Consider the following 16,007-nt stretch of genomic DNA (forward strand, 5'->3'; position numbering starts at 1 on the left):
TGGCATTCAGCAAACCTTCAGCTTTGGTTACAGGCACATATTCCATGCCTCGATTTTAAATGAGTGCTTAGAATCTCAATGTGGGTCTTAATACTTGCACAGTAAGCGTTCTTACCAACTGAGCCATCTCTTTAGCCCTCACCAGCTTTTTAAGGCTCCATCCACACCCACGCTTTAAAATTAACAATGGGACTTAATGTCAAATAAGTATAATCTTATCCTCCAACAACTGACAAGTAGATGAAAAATTGCACTTATTAATGATTCTGCAGAAAGATATTGTTTGAAGTATGTTGATATTCATTTCTTCTCAATTCTAAGGAACAGCACACATTCTGAAGCCAAACTTTGTAGAGCTTAAATCCTAGCTGGGCCATGATGAGTATCAAACCTTCGCAAGCTATCTTTGACTAAAAGAATCTCCAAGTTTCCTATTGGATTTAAAATTCCAAAAGAATCCACAAAATGAAGCAGACTGAATGACCACCCATGCCCAGTAACTCTTCAATCAGGTTCTGTAAAGTCAGTCAGTGAAGTCAATGATTCATCAAGCTGTGCCCAATTGGGTGTAATCATTCCTCTGGTCTGTCACTGGGGTCATATATGGAGCGAATATGTATTTATTTATTTTACCTAGGCTAAGTAATTCAACACAGCTCATGAGAGTTACTTAAAAATCTTAGGCATTTAAAGGGGTTATATAATAGAGCATGAATGGAACTCTTCTTAAATCTAAGTTCATTGGCATGATTATATCAGGTCATTCTTAAAAGTGAATGAAAAGACAATTAATTTTACATGAAATGGGATGGGGTGCAGACAGATTAAAGGGCTGATTGGAAAAAGATTAATCAGGAGTGGAAAGGATACAGCGAACTATAATTTGCAAAGCTATTACCCAGGGAGGTTTATGACCCAAGGTATTTGGGCACCTAGCCCAAAGACTCTCATGGATGCTCATGCCCAGGAAACCCCAAAGCCACTTCAAGCTATCAAGTATCTATTTGGATGAATGTAGACAATAGACCAATGGGCATTATCAAATATATCCCATATTTTCTCAGCTTGTCATATAAATTTAATTTTACCTATGGAAAATAACTTTGCATTTTGGTAATTCAATCAGTTTTGACCCCATTATATTGATTGCTAGAGATTCATCTTTCTGGTACGGAATGCTTGTTTTAATAGCTTCCTCCCTAAAAATAATTTACCTACTAGAAAGGTACCTTCAATGAACACAGGAACATATGTTTATAGTAACATAACATTTGTGAAAGAAAACATATCTTGGGATGCAACAAGATAATTTGTGGAAAAGGACCACATCAAAACAAATGTTTGTATACCAGAAAGCAAATACCTTACTTTGTGATGCCTGCAATAACTAAGAAAATTGTCATTACCTATGATCCTTAAAGTATATAGGTCACAGTGGCCTCCCTTTTGAGGGAGATGGCTCCAAATCTGATTTTCTATTTATCTGCAATATTGACAAGCTTCTGAAAACATAATTCCACATAAGTTAATTTTACCTCTTCTGGAACTACTATTTTGAATCAGATTGATGTTTCTAAATATACATAACAAGTGACAATGCCATGTTGATGCTTTCTTCTCTCTTCAGTTATCAGCTTTTACAAACCCCATTATGATTACTAATAAACTACAAATATGTACTCTTCTCTTTGCATAAGGTTCTTACTTTTCATCTCCACCAAACATTCAGATACTGGGGTGGGATTCTAGGGAAGGTAGTATTGAGATTTGCTTGGGTTTGCCCATATTGAATAATTCTGTACTTATGTGGCTACCAGTGTTCCATGTTAAATCAAAATGTGTTAAACTCTATCCTATGTGATTCTATGTCTGTAGTCCCACATATCTAGAGGAAATGTTATTAGCTTCTAATTGTACAAGGGTAACCTCGGAGCTATTTACATAGGATGTTGTGTTTTCTATATATGTTCATGTGCACTTGAAGGGCACAGATCAACATTGAGCACCTTCCTCGGTTTCTTGCCACTTTATTTTATGTCTTGCTGAGTCAAAGACTCTGATTTTGGCCATACTGGTTGGCCAGCAAGCTTTAGGAATCCACTTTTTATCCCCTCCCCCAATGCTGGGTTTCCAACAGCTCTACCAATATTTTAGGACTCCACACTGACACCTTCATGCTTGAATGACAAGATCTTTACTGGTTCACACCCCCAGTTTACAGAAAGGTCTCTTATTAGATAGATACGGGTTTCCTTGACCAGAACCATGCAACAGAGAGACCCTCAAATATACACTAATTGTTAGATTCTTACTTGTTTTAAAGAAATTATTTCTCAAATGAGTTCAAATTCCAAGACACTGTGTATTTCAATAATGACATCAATCAATAACTGCAAATTTTTATTTAAGAAGCCAAACAATGATCCATTAGAGTTTCCAATCAAACAATTAGTCTCAAAGATTAACTCCATACACGTTGAGTATAAATGATTCAAACAGGCACATATCTTGAGACAAATCAAAAAGTACTTAAAAGATCCCATTGAGAGTATGTGGCAATATTCATTATCTTATCAAGACCATCTCAGATGAATGAATTGTGTTTTGTGTGTGTGCCTGTGTATGCATGTGTATGTGTGTGTGTGCCTGTGTATGCATGTGTATGTGTCTGTGTTATGAAGGAGACAGAGGGAGGAGGGAGGGAGGGAGGTGAGAGAAAGGGGAAGGAGGGAGGGAGGGAGGGAGGGAGGGAGGGAGGGAGGGAGGGAGGGAGGGAGGGAGGGAGAGCAGAAGATAACATCCAGTGTCATCCTCAGGAATGCCATCCACCTGTTTGGAGACAGGGTCTCTCATTGGCCAGAAGCTCTCCAATTAGTTTAGAATAGCTGGCAAGCAATCTCCAAAGATCTACTGGTCTAACTCTCTTTAACACAAGAATTGGAAGTATCCACTATCATGACTGGAATTTCTATGTGATTTCTGGGGATTGAATTTAGAGCCATAAGGCACGGGCTTTACTAATCTAGTTATCTGTCCAGCCTTCAAATCAACGAATCTTTGCAGAAAACATCAATTTACCTCGCAAAGAATTTAATCTTTGGCATTTTAAAATTTGGGTGAAGGGATGTAAGTGTAGGAGTGATACTGATTTGCTCATTTTATTGCTTTGATAATTTTCACTTCTTGCAATTAGCATCTTACTTTGCTTGAACCCATTAATCCATTCAGAAATTTTGCTATCAGTCCTCTTCTTAAACTGTTTTCAAAACATTTTGCACAATTTCTTTTATTACAAGTAATTTAAAGCAACTAAACCACCATTAAATCAAACCATACTCTCACCAGTGCTGATAATAACCCGCTAAAATATTCATGCTTCCAATCATAATCCTAGTTACACTGGCCTTCAGGGGTGCCTCTCCACACTTCTGTGATATGCTGGGCCTTCTAGGCACTGTTACATGGTATAGTACATATGTCATTTCTTCTATTACCGAGTATAAAGACTATGAGATGACATTGTTCCACTGTTCTGGCTCACCTGCCAAAAGCTATATAGATCCTACACAGATGTACACCTAGACTGGAAATATTCATTAGTGACATTTATTACTAGTGAACTACTTCAACTATTTCAATAGCTCATACTTGGCCACCCAATGCGTGCGGCTTCCTTTTCCTTGCTAGGTGTCAACCTTCTTTTCCTCACTAACGCATTAGCCTTCAAAGCACAGCAGTGCAGTGCTAATCTTTCCTGTGTGGTTGGTTTGGGACAACTTTGGAGAGTCTGCTTGCTATTTCCTGTGTTTGCTGGAATACTTGCCTTGGAGAGCAATGGGAGGTGAGTTGCTAAAATTAATTTTTTAAAATGTATTACTGCCTTAAACATATGATTTTAAGATAAAACTTATTATAAGCTTAACTGAGTAAATATGAAGAAGAAAAATGCTTAAAAGACTTTCCTACATACTACTTAAATGAGAAAAATTTCTGAAATTCAAACATAGCAAGCTCCATTTGCTCAGCGATGAGGTACTTGCACCAAGTTCCCCACGGCCTTTGGTGTACAATTTTTTTTTTAAAAGAAAACTACTTCTAAGGTATTGATTTGACATTAAAGTTTGCTTATTTAAAGTAACTACTGAACTTTAAAAAGTAATTTGAATTGTAAACATTGAAGGATAAGCCAGTTTTAGGATCACATTATTGTGTCACAGTAACAGAAATGTGAATCACATTTCACTTGGGGATTTAGGTTCGTCTACAATCTGAACACTGAGCTACTGCACTCTTGATAGAAGTCATGAGAAAATGCAAATCTTCATTTCTGGCACAAAGGTTCCAGGAAATGATACACTGCCAGGAAATCACACTCAGTCAGCTGCTTTCTGTTTTGGTTAACCAGGTAGTTTAACAGGCTTCAGATTTCAGAAGCAGAACTAGAGGGCTTGTTGAGGTATACTTTGTGGTAGGTTCTGTGGCTTTTTCTCTCGCCCCAGAACTAACCATGGCATTGAGGATGGATAGGTATAAATCACGTTTTCTTATCAGGTAGCAGTTACCATAGGTGATCAAATATCACCTATTTTGGCGTCTATAAAATATTTGGTTATGGACTGGCATGAATTTCACTAGTCCAATTTTGCAGACTTTGATATATGATTAATGTCATTGTTTTAAATCTCTTGTAATTTACTTACTTATAGCAAATTACTAAATTTGAGATTATCACTTGATGACTTTATTTCTCAGTTTGTAGTGATAGAAATGTGAAAATGCAAGTATTAGCTATCAATGTTCTTTTCATTTTGTCACATTGCTTTGTTTAATACCTGGAAGGGCGTTTTATATAGTTTAATGTAGGATGGGGAAAATATTCAATGCTGTCTGATGGTCATAGTAATAGCTAGATAATAAAATTAAGAACCCAGCCAATCATGGGGACAGAATTTGACGCCTACTTAGAAGTATTAAAAAAAAAAAACAACCTGTCTACAGTACATGTGTATTGGAGTTCAGTTCTGTATTCAAACTAGTAAATACATTGTTTAGTAGGTTGTAAAACAGTTATTGCACATATGTGGGACTTTAGGATGGGGGAACCAAACATCTGAGGTTTTCTCCTTTTCTTCTTATATAGAGAAAACCAGTTTAGCAAGGGGGAAAAATCACAATTGGTCTCCAACTGTGGATTTATTATGAAAAAGAATTGGGTGGCATTTCCCCCTTGATCACTGTAGTTTTCTTTTGGTATGCAGGTTGTTCAACCTTAGTCTGGGCTATAAAAATTCCTTACGTTTTTTCTCTTAATCTAACTTTTCTTGGAAAAAAGTCACCTACATTAATTAAATTTTTTCTTTGGAAAAGCTTATTTAGGGCCAATTTATTTGAAAGTCACTTGTAAAGTAATTTATAACAGGTTTCTATTTTCCATGCTATAAATCTGAATACAGATACTGTCCAAACTGTCTTAAGAGTAATGTCTGAATTCACAGTAACAAAAGTTACAAAGTTCGTGCAAAAGATATTGTACACCATTGGAGTACATAGAGCTTGCTATAGTTAAGTTTGTTTATAAAGCTGCACTTGTCACTGAAACTATGATGTGCTACATTAAAAGCCTCTGATTAAAGTTTTTCTAATGGTAAAACTGGAGTTTTAGGATGTAATGGCATATATGTGATGGATGTAAATGCTGGAGGAAATCATTGGGATCTTTCACACAGCATAACTTCTTTGGAGCTCTTCAAGTTTTCCAAGAGTCATAAAGTAAACCCGGCTGTGGTGATTGCTCAGTGTAGACGTAAAGAACAGCTTTAAAGAAATAAAGAGAAAAGCATCATCAGTGATTGGCTTATCCATTTTAGCCAGATAATAAACAAAAGTGGTAAGTACCAGTTTATAACTATAATTCGATGTAATTAAAATATTAAGCCATTTTGTTTGGAATAACTTTTCTTATTTTAAGAAGCATAAGTTTGATTAGTTTGGAACTTAAATTGCATATTTCAAGGTAACCTTTTCACCATAGTCTAGAGAATTGCAGTTCATATATTTTATTAATTTGGCTTTATGTTTACTTTTAAAATTTATTCTTTGAGACTTTCATACACCTATACAATGGATTATGATCACATGATCACTTGCTCAATTCCCTTTGGATCCCTTCAACATGTTTCCTCCCATCTTCATATTCTCTTTTCAAAATTTATAACCCACTGGGTCCAATCAGGGCTGACCATATGTGCACAGGTGTGAGGCCGGGAACCTACGAGTGCCTTCCCTAAAGAATTATGCTTCTACTTCCCTTAGCAGCTACCAACTGCCATATAATATTTATTATTGATGGTTTTCGTTGGCTGAAGTGCCTTATTAGTTTTGGTTAACAACACTTTCCTTTAGCTGAGGACATGCCAAACTGGATTGGAAAGCCCACAAGACCTCCACTCTATACAAAGAATTATAGGCAAGTGAGGAAAGCTGAGAGCTGGAAGTGGGAGAGGTGCTTTTCCACCAGGTAAAACCACACCAACTAGTTGTCTAGTGCCAAAAAGCCAGCCCTGAATACATATATACAAGGAATACTTTGTGGACTGAACAGGCTATATTTAGGAATATATATGAATATAAAAATTATGATGCAATAAAAATTAGTGAACAAGGGACTATGAATTTGAATGGCTGGGAGAAGTAAACGAGAGGGTTTGGAGGGAAGAAAGGGAATTAAATTTCTACTTTTTAGGATACAATTTCATTTCACTTTAGGAAAAAACCATAAAAGGTAGAACATTCCTATAACTTCTTAAATATAAGCACAAGTCACAAGTGACAGCAAAAATTCTTTCCTTGTGTTAAAAGACAATTTGAATTAGAATAAATTTGTTTTTATTTTTTGAGATTATAATTGAATTGTAACATTTCCTCCTTTCCTTGGTATAATGAATGAAACCCAATGGAATAGAGAGGAACGTGGTGTACAAACATGGGTTCTTCCATAATAAAGAAAATCAGAACAGAATAGACACAAATATCAGAAAGAAATCAAAGCTTTTTTCCATCATTCAAAGTTCTATTTAGTAGGGCATGCTGACAACGAGCAGCTAACGTTAGCACATTTCATGTGCCGAATCCTCTGTAAGATGCTTACTACATTCTTGTTGTGGAAGAGATTTATCTTCCTTTCCCAAACAGTAATTACTAGTTCTATCTTAGAAATAAAGGAATTAAGTTTTTAAAAAGCCGGTCAGTGGTGGCGCACGCCTTTAATCCCAGCACTCGGGAGGCAGAGGCAGGCGGATCTCTGTGAGTTCTAGGCCAGCCTGGTCTACAAGAGCTAGTGCCAGGTCAGGCTATAAAGCTACAGAGAAACCCTGTCTCGAAAAAACTGAAAGAGAGAGAGAGAGAGAGAGAGAGAGAGAGAGAGAGAGAGAGAGAGAGAGAGAGATAAAACAAGGGTTGGAGATGTGACCCAACGGTACAGTGTTTGCATAACACATGTGAGATCCTGGGTTCCATGTCCAGCATTTTCCTACCCCCGACAAAAGAAACATAGGAAATATCAATTAAACTTCTCTGGTTCTCACATCTTGTTAGGTGGCAGAGCCAGAACTGCAAGCCTAACTCTCTGACCTCAAATCCTGGTTCTTAGCATTGAATTCCAAAATCGGGCACCTTTCCTTGACATGTGGCAAGTTTGCCCACTTTCCCTTATAGTAACTTGAATTCTGTATAACCTGTGGTAATGATTATTAATTCTATTAAGATTAATTCTTCAAAGCATTATTTCTTAAAATGTTAACTGAATTGATGAAATTTCCCATCTAGCTATTTTCAACAGTTAACACTGATCAAATTTCAGAGACAATTTCCAAGACTCAATTTTCATTTTCTTTCCTGTAGTCTTCATTATACCTACTTGTGAAGATATAATTGAGACAGCTTCTGAAATAGCAACCATAAAGCCAAACATATAGTTATATATTTAACAAACGTAAACACTTCTTCCTTCTCTTATTCTTGGAATATGCTGAAAGCTAGAAATGGAAGATCTTCAAAAAGCAAAGAAAATGCTGATAAGGAGATGGCAAAAAAGAATTTCTTGCACTGTTGGTAGGAGTGCATTGTTATAGCCATCATAGAGAATGGTATAAGAGCAGCTCAAAAAGTTCCAGACAGATAAAAACACAAAATAATAAGCTTTCCATGTGATCTGGTTCTCATATATCCAATTGGGTACCAGCCTACCAGAAATATTTGTATGCTGTGGTTATTGGAGCACTATCTACAATAACTTCTGCGTCAGTCTAAGTACCCATCAACTGAAGAAAACCAAACCAAACAAAACCAAACAACCCTCCCAAAACTAAAATCATGCATTTGCATCAAATTACATAGAGCTAGAGAACTTATATTAATTGAAATAATCCAAAAACAAAATATTAATGATTTATTTTGCATATCAAAGGTAAAAATGTCTATCTAGAGATCAGAATGATGTTGGGACTAAGGCAGATGAAGGGAGCTTGATCTGATTAGTTCACATGGATGGCATGCACTGAAATATCACAATGAATGTCACTGGTATGTGTGATTAAATTATGATAATCAAACCAAAATATTTAAATCATCCTAAGGAGGCAGATATGCTTTCATATTTTCTTAAATTTCTTGGTATGAAAGTAAAAATGACTTTGGATCAAAAATAATGTAAGTTCATGCCAAATAAAATATCAAAATTTAATGCTAATGTAACTAGAGATTTTTACTTTGAAATGAGGTTATGTTGAAACAAAATTACATTATTTACCAAATCTATTTCTGCTGCAAAAAAGAAAATTGTTTTTATTAATAGTGTGCTAATTTAAAAAATATATTCTTAAATATTTATGAACAAAAGGTAAAGGTCAGAAAGTCTAATTAGTGTCAATGGTTAGTTTATTTTTCCTTTACTGAAGGGTATAAACTATACCTTGTCACCACGGGTGCACAGGAATCTCAGTTTCTTGATTGACCTGCGCTTGAACTCATTCTCGAGAATACTGGATTGTAGGGACCGCACTTCAACAGCCTTTTGGTCCCATCCGGTGATTCTCTGTGTACACTCAAAAGCTATAATACAAATGGAAATATCAAAAGACCATTTAGTTTTTGTAGAAGTGAGGTAAAACTCAGTCATTATCTATAGATCCCACAGTGATTCACATTGACTTGCTAGATCTTTGTCGATGTTTGTATTAGGATATTGTAAGACCATAGACAACTTTGTAGACATTCTGATCAACCCATGATTTAAAAAAAAAAATGGTAACAGTGTTGGTGAAGTGCAGTGTCACACCAGATACAGGTTGAGTGGTCCCAATAAAGAGCCATATTGTAGTATACATGGAAAACTGATTCATAAACAAATTAAAACAAGGGCAGAGAGAGAGAAGCTATGGAGCCGCCAGAGTCAGGCATGCCAAAACTTTGCTGGTAAGCCACTGCCATGTGGCGATACACAGATTAATAGTAATGTGTTAAATTAATATGTAATAGTTAACCAATAAGAAACTAGAGCTAATGGGCCAAGCAGTGATTTAATTAAGACAGTTTCTGTGTGATTATTTCGGGTCTAAGCTGGCCGGATGGCCAGGAAGCAACAGGTAGCTTACTCCTGCAACAGACTTGAGTCACTCTAATGTTACTGAGTAATTGTCCTGCTAGAAGCAGAACTCAGAGTAGTTGTCGAGGAAAATGGTATTGCATTTAAATTTCTTAGGCCTGTTTTATAATCCTTTGTGACAATATCATTTATGAAAATACTATCTGAAAGCAGAGTGCTTTTTATTAAACATCCATATACTTCCGTTATTCTGTGAAGTATTTTATGGCCAAAGAAGTAATATTATTAAATGTTTCACTTTCAAGCTACTATTCTTTATGTTATCTATAGGGAATAAAACTCCATACATAAAGTAAATTGTAACATTTAAAATCGCAAACATTTTAACTGCAGGTAAAACACAACAAAATCTGGCACTTTGATGACTGAAAGCAGAATTCTTTAATCTATTATTTTTCTTTATTTGAAGGGGGAAAATTGGTGTCACTATAACTATGTCTTTTCTATTTAAAAAAAAATCACCCATTTTTATCAAATGCTCCCAGGTACTTTTGTTTAAACCAAAATTTACCTGCTGTATTCTACATTAAATTTACATAAAATAACTTATGGAAGACTTTGTAAACTGTAAAAGTAACTTTCAAATGCATACTGGGAGAAAGGTGGCTTACCTCAAAGAAAAGTTCAAAGCATGTATTATCCCTGTTTTCACTACAATGAAAACTATTACTTGTATGATATTGATATCAATTTTTTTCTAAATTACTATGATATTTTGACTATGAAAAATAACTGTTCTGAAATAACTTTATTAGTGTAATATAGGGTCCTAATTAAATTTTGCCACAGGAAATACAAAGAACTAATGGCCTGCCTTACAGTAACTAGTAACAGAGTTAGCATGTATAAATTTGAGTATTTTACTCACATGACTACTATATAAAAATAGTATTCTTCTCAACAGCCATACAGATCCAAACTTTCTAATTTAATACAGCCTGTTTACCGAGTCCAATACCCAGTGTTTATATCATCACACATCCACTTAAACTAGTTTGTTTTCTGAAATCTTGAAGTAGAGATTTTTAGTAAAATTTTCTATAATTCTTAAACTTCTGTACAAATATTTGGGAATAAAAACCTTGTCCTTGTTATTGAAAACATCATAGATTAATGAAATGTAAATTTTAGTTTAGGACAATTTGGATTTAAGCTAGTTGTTAAGAGCAAGATGTTTGGAGTTTGAAAACAGACTGAGTTCTTTCATTGATATTAGTGTTATATTGTAATATATTCTCAATATGCACTAAACAATAATATCATGGGCTTATAGTGCTATAATTTGTTTTACATATACGTGTCTTTCAAATTCTACCAAGCGAAATTAGCTTTTTGATCTAGGTTAGAAATTTTCTTGCCTGAGAACCAGAGATGATGTAGACATTGAAGATCCCTTTTACTCTTGTGATTACCTAGTGGCTTGAATACTAGGGTTATGCTCAGTTTCCCATTTGAACTTGGCTACCTGACTTTCATTTCTGGTTCATATACTTTTTGAGGTTCTGGGGATGCATTCTTTCCCTAGGCTGCATCACTACTTTCTACTTGACATATTATTTCTAAAAGTATTACTATAAAAGATATAACATGACTCATCGCTTTTACTTCCCTTTGCCCTAGATTCATCAATTTGTACCATAAGCATTAAGTTTCTGTCATTTATAATGGTTTTAAACCCTCTGTGAATTCTTACCTGTTTTAAGAAATTAGGGTAGGTTTTCAGGACAATTCTTAACATTAAAAGATTTTGCAGATCCAATGCAAAGAACTATCACCCATAGAAAAAATGTCCAAAAATGAGTTCTTTCAAACTGGTAATTAAAATAATGTGGGTGTCGCTTTTCTACCCACTGTACAGACATTTTAGAAGATTCTGTTATCTGTTTGGACAAATAGCTTTTTTACCCTTCCCTTTCCATCTCTTTTGTATAACCCACTGTCTCTTCAAACACACACACACAGGGCGGGGGAGTTGCCATTCATTCAGCTTATCATTCTACCATTTGCCCATGCTAACATTTTAACTATTGGTATGTATTTTATTTTCTAGCCACTGAACATTGGAAACATACAGAAGAATATCAGATTATGATAATTTCCCAGACCAGAAGCCCTAGACTATTTAGAGAAATAAAGTGTTCTGGTCAGAAAAAAAAACGGATTTTCATGTTGCCACCTACCTGGGTGGCAAATAACAGGTATTCCAGGCAGTATCTGTCTTTTTATATAACTGATTTTAAATAAATACTACTCTATAAACAGAAAATTGATGACTAGACAAAATAGAGTCCCTTTTAAATGTGCAAGACTTTAAATTATCCACCAGTGCTTTAAGGAAAAAAAATTCTGGAAACCTTATTTAGGATACATTTTATACTCTTCAAACTTCTTGGTCTCATCTGAGAGAAAAAAATTGGTACATACCTACGGAAGATGGTATATCTTTCCACACATCAAGGATCTTCTTGTAGAGTTGTTCATTTGCTTCCTCAGAGGCAGCTTCAGCATTGAAGGAAAGCATCACGCCAATTCCCAGGCCATCAGGTAAAATGATGATGTTCTGTGATATAATGATTGCCAGGGATTGGTACTATGTTTATAAAGATTTTTGTGTCCAGAATTTTATCACTATTACATTAATTGAAGCAACTATGCCTTTAATTGAAGACCAAAAAATGTTCAACGTGCAGGAAGGAAGGTAACCTCTGTTTCTAAATTAAACAGAATGAGATAAACTAAACATTTGAGAAGAGTTGGTTTTTATTATGTCATGAAGCCTTTGATTTAATTCTCTACTTTTGCTTAGGATAATAATTTGGAAAAAATAAGTAAAGCTGCACTTCCAACACAGTGAAATATTGTGAAATTCCACGAAAGTATTGTTTATTGTAATAGGAAAAATAATACAGTTCTGAATTTAAGATTCATTTCCAAAATTAAGCAATATTTTCATAATGAATATGTGAGCCAAGTAACAAATCATATACATAATTCTTGATCATCAGCAAATTCGTGAAAAAAGGGAAAATAACCCTCAAATAACTTGAGCTTAAAATGTTTTAAGGGACAACTTTTAATACTGTTATGGCTTGTTTAATTATATTTGTCCCCTATTCAAGAAAACGTAGACTTCTCATTCAAGTCACATGTTACCATAGGCTCAATATACAAATTCAGAAGTGTTGGTTGGCAGAATAAGGAAATACTAAGAGATAACTAAATATTTCTAAATATTTAGATTTATAAACAAGACAAAATTTGTTTAGAACACAGATATTATGCCAGTGTGTTTTTCCAAATTAGCAAGTTACAGGAAAAGAAAAGATGAGAAACTATACTTGCCAAAGCCAGCGTCCTCAGGCCAAGTGCTTGAGGCCATGTCTCAGCAACAACAATCCTCAAAACTAAAATGGGAATCCAGAGGCGAAACGCAATTTTAATGCGTTCCCTGGGCACTTGCATGAGCAGTTGAATCAGAAACCAGATAAGAAAAAATGAAAGAAAATCCAAGAAATAAGGTTGTCTCAAGAAAATCTGTTTGTAATAAAAAGGGAGTGCTGCGAATCCAGACAGCCTCTGAGGTAATTCCCTTGCTTCTCGGATGCTTGCTGAAGGAATGGCATATTCGTCAGCACGCGTGGCTTCCCTGTAACATTAGAGCCTTTGTAAACTAGCACTTTGGAGAAAATATTATTTTTAGGACATTCTCTTTTAGAGACAGCCTCCTCTCCCTTATATTAGAGTCCTTTCTATTTTAGTGGGTCAAGACACTAGGGAATTTGTCTAAAAATACGTTTGCGTATATATGAGGGATCCTAATTAGGTCAGAAAAATGATTTGTGAAATCTCTTCCTTTTTCATTCTCGTTTCTAAAGTTAATTAACTGATTTTCTAAAGCAGATAATTTCCCTGCTCATTATTTAGATTTAAACTTCTTTAATGATTTTATTTTTCAAACCAGTGACTAGTATATCCCAGGTTGGCTTCAAATTTGTTAAATAGCTAATGCTAGTAATAATACTGCCAAACTTCCTGCCTACACTTCCAAAGTTATGGGATTATACGTGTGCACTAAGATACCTGGCTGGACTTTTCAGTAAGTGTTAACTTAAGCCAACATTCCAGTATTCTTTATTGAACTGGCTTCTGAACAAAGGCTATCTGTTATGATGATAAATAAGATGCAGGAAGCTACAGAGACAACTTAAATATAGTTATATTTTTTTTCAAAATTATTTTGTGGGTTTGACTGAGGTTGTGTTTAATATTCTCACAGTACGAACAGTGTAAATTGTCTATATGGGTAGCCACTGGGTCATTAGCTAATGATTGCCAGTTTCACCAAAATGCCTTTAAAGATGTCTTCACCAATGTTCTGATTGCTTTATGTAATTGTTTTAATTGCATTATTAGAGACATGCTATATTCCTAAAATGTTCAAGATATCACACAAGTTGAGTGACTTAAAACACACAAATGTTATACAGAATGATAAGCTGCTGAAATGTTAAGATTCAGCAAGCTCAGTATCTTAAAGGAGATGAAGAAAAAGAACGGCGGTGGTGGCGCACACCTTTAATCCCAGCACTCAGGAGGCAGAGACAGGAAGATTTCTATGAGTTGGAGGCCAGCCTGTCTATAAAGTGATGTTCAGGACAGGCTCCAAACACTACAGAGAAATCCTGTCTCCAAAAACCAAAAATCAAAAAAGCAAAAATCAAAACAAACAAAAACCGAAAATCAAAATAAAAAAACAAACAAACTAAAAAACAACAACAACTGGTAAAGGCATTCCTTTAAATATAATTTTCAACAAGGAAAGCCATCAATTCCATGATAAATATTTTGTATGATGCACTTGGTGTGATATGATGTTCTCGTCAAGCTCTTTATATTAATGATGAGTATTTTCACAACCATTCGCAAGTTAGATCTAGACTTTTATTTACATGTTAAAATTGTAGAGCATTTACTTTAAAAATACTGAATCTTTTCGTCAGAAATTCCCAAATATAATGAATATCATAAATGAATTTTAAAGTAATTTGCTATAGTCTATAGAAAATGCAATAAAGAGGGGAGTACACTTAATTATGTAATTCTGCTATTGATTTCTTAACACAATGTATTAGTATATTACAGGGTATAGAAATTCTAAAGCCAATTGAAAAGTATCCTAGGGCCAATTAGTCTAAATGCAGAAAGATAAACAGATAGGGAATGTAGAACACAAAACCATTAAAGGGAGAAAGACCTCAATGAGTTCCACTTGATAATGACCAGATGGTGGTGTGGGCTTGAGATGAACAGATCTGGTTAATCAATATAACTGGATTGTAAAGGTTACATGTATTCATTAATAAGAAAATCATTATGGTCAAACAAAATCTGTCTGCAGACTGCATTTAAATACCTGGAAAATGAAAGCTTTAGTGATTCTTATTTATGTAGCAACACTTTCTGATATGCTTACCTGTTAGATCTCTACACCCTCAGAAACACATGTACATACAGGCAAACTATCAATGCACAGGAAGTAAAAATAAATATTGCTTTTAAAGTAAAAGAAATGAAAGAAAGTTACACTTTAAACTTTTGAGAGGTCTGATAACTGGAAAAATTCAAAGTGTTTACAGTAAGTCCAAGGGATCTGAAGGTGTTATCTTACATTATTTGGCAAGGTCACATCAGACATAACTTCAGATTCTGCATCAATGCTGTGGTAACCATTTGCTGAGCTGAAGAAAATCTTCAGTGTTTTTTCAGAACCAACAGCCAGGTCAACTGTCACTGGCTTAAGGTCAGGAGTTGGAAACACCTGAAAATATAAAAGCAAACATGGCCCAAAGGCCAAAATGACATTCTGACTAGGCAAAGATTTCCCTATTCTTTTGCTAGATTTACAAGTTTATAAAACTCAGATGGCTGTTTATGATTGGCTGATTGATTGATGATCCTGGTAACTGAACCTATAGTTTCCTATAAGCTACAATGACCAAATTGTTATGACCCTCAGAACTGCATATGGCCTTGTTCTCTCATTAGTGGCCCTTAAGTTCCTTGCCTTGAGCTTCAGCAAATGAAGGAGCTCATCTGGTCTCTTAAACCGGTTCGCTGGATCAGCTGCCTTTATTTTTGCCAATATTCGTATATAGGCTTCATAGGACATGTAGTCTCCTTCGGAGTCTGCTGATTGATCAATGCATACTTGGTAAGGAATGAAAAAGGCCATACACGTTAACCTATGGTAGACAGACTATCCTCGAAGACTCCTATGTTTATAGTCTAAGGAAACAAAAAGGCAAACAGGATTCTTTGCCAAGATCAGCTTATATATCACATCACA

At 35.0% G+C, this 16,007-nt stretch overlaps 1 protein-coding gene across 1 annotated transcript in view; it reads right to left on the reverse strand.

The window, feature by feature from the left end:
* Positions 1-2,792: 2,792 nt before the first annotated feature.
* The window catches only part of LOC121436660 (nik-related protein kinase-like), a 100,389-nt gene continuing 87,174 nt past the window's right edge, over positions 2,793-16,007 (reverse strand). The window contains exons 26-29 of the mRNA XM_041636667.1: positions 15,330-15,479; positions 12,086-12,221; positions 8,969-9,108; positions 2,793-5,814 (exon numbers count right to left, since the gene is read on the reverse strand). Of these exons, the coding sequence (XP_041492601.1) occupies positions 5,719-5,814; positions 8,969-9,108; positions 12,086-12,221; positions 15,330-15,479 (522 nt within the window). The 3' untranslated portion in view covers positions 2,793-5,718. The remainder of the gene's footprint in view (positions 5,815-8,968; positions 9,109-12,085; positions 12,222-15,329; positions 15,480-16,007) is intronic.

Source organism: Microtus oregoni, unplaced genomic scaffold (genome assembly GCF_018167655.1).
Source record: "Microtus oregoni isolate MIOR12 unplaced genomic scaffold, Mior012 000050F_001, whole genome shotgun sequence".
In the NCBI taxonomy this organism is placed as follows: domain Eukaryota; kingdom Metazoa; phylum Chordata; class Mammalia; order Rodentia; family Cricetidae; genus Microtus; species Microtus oregoni.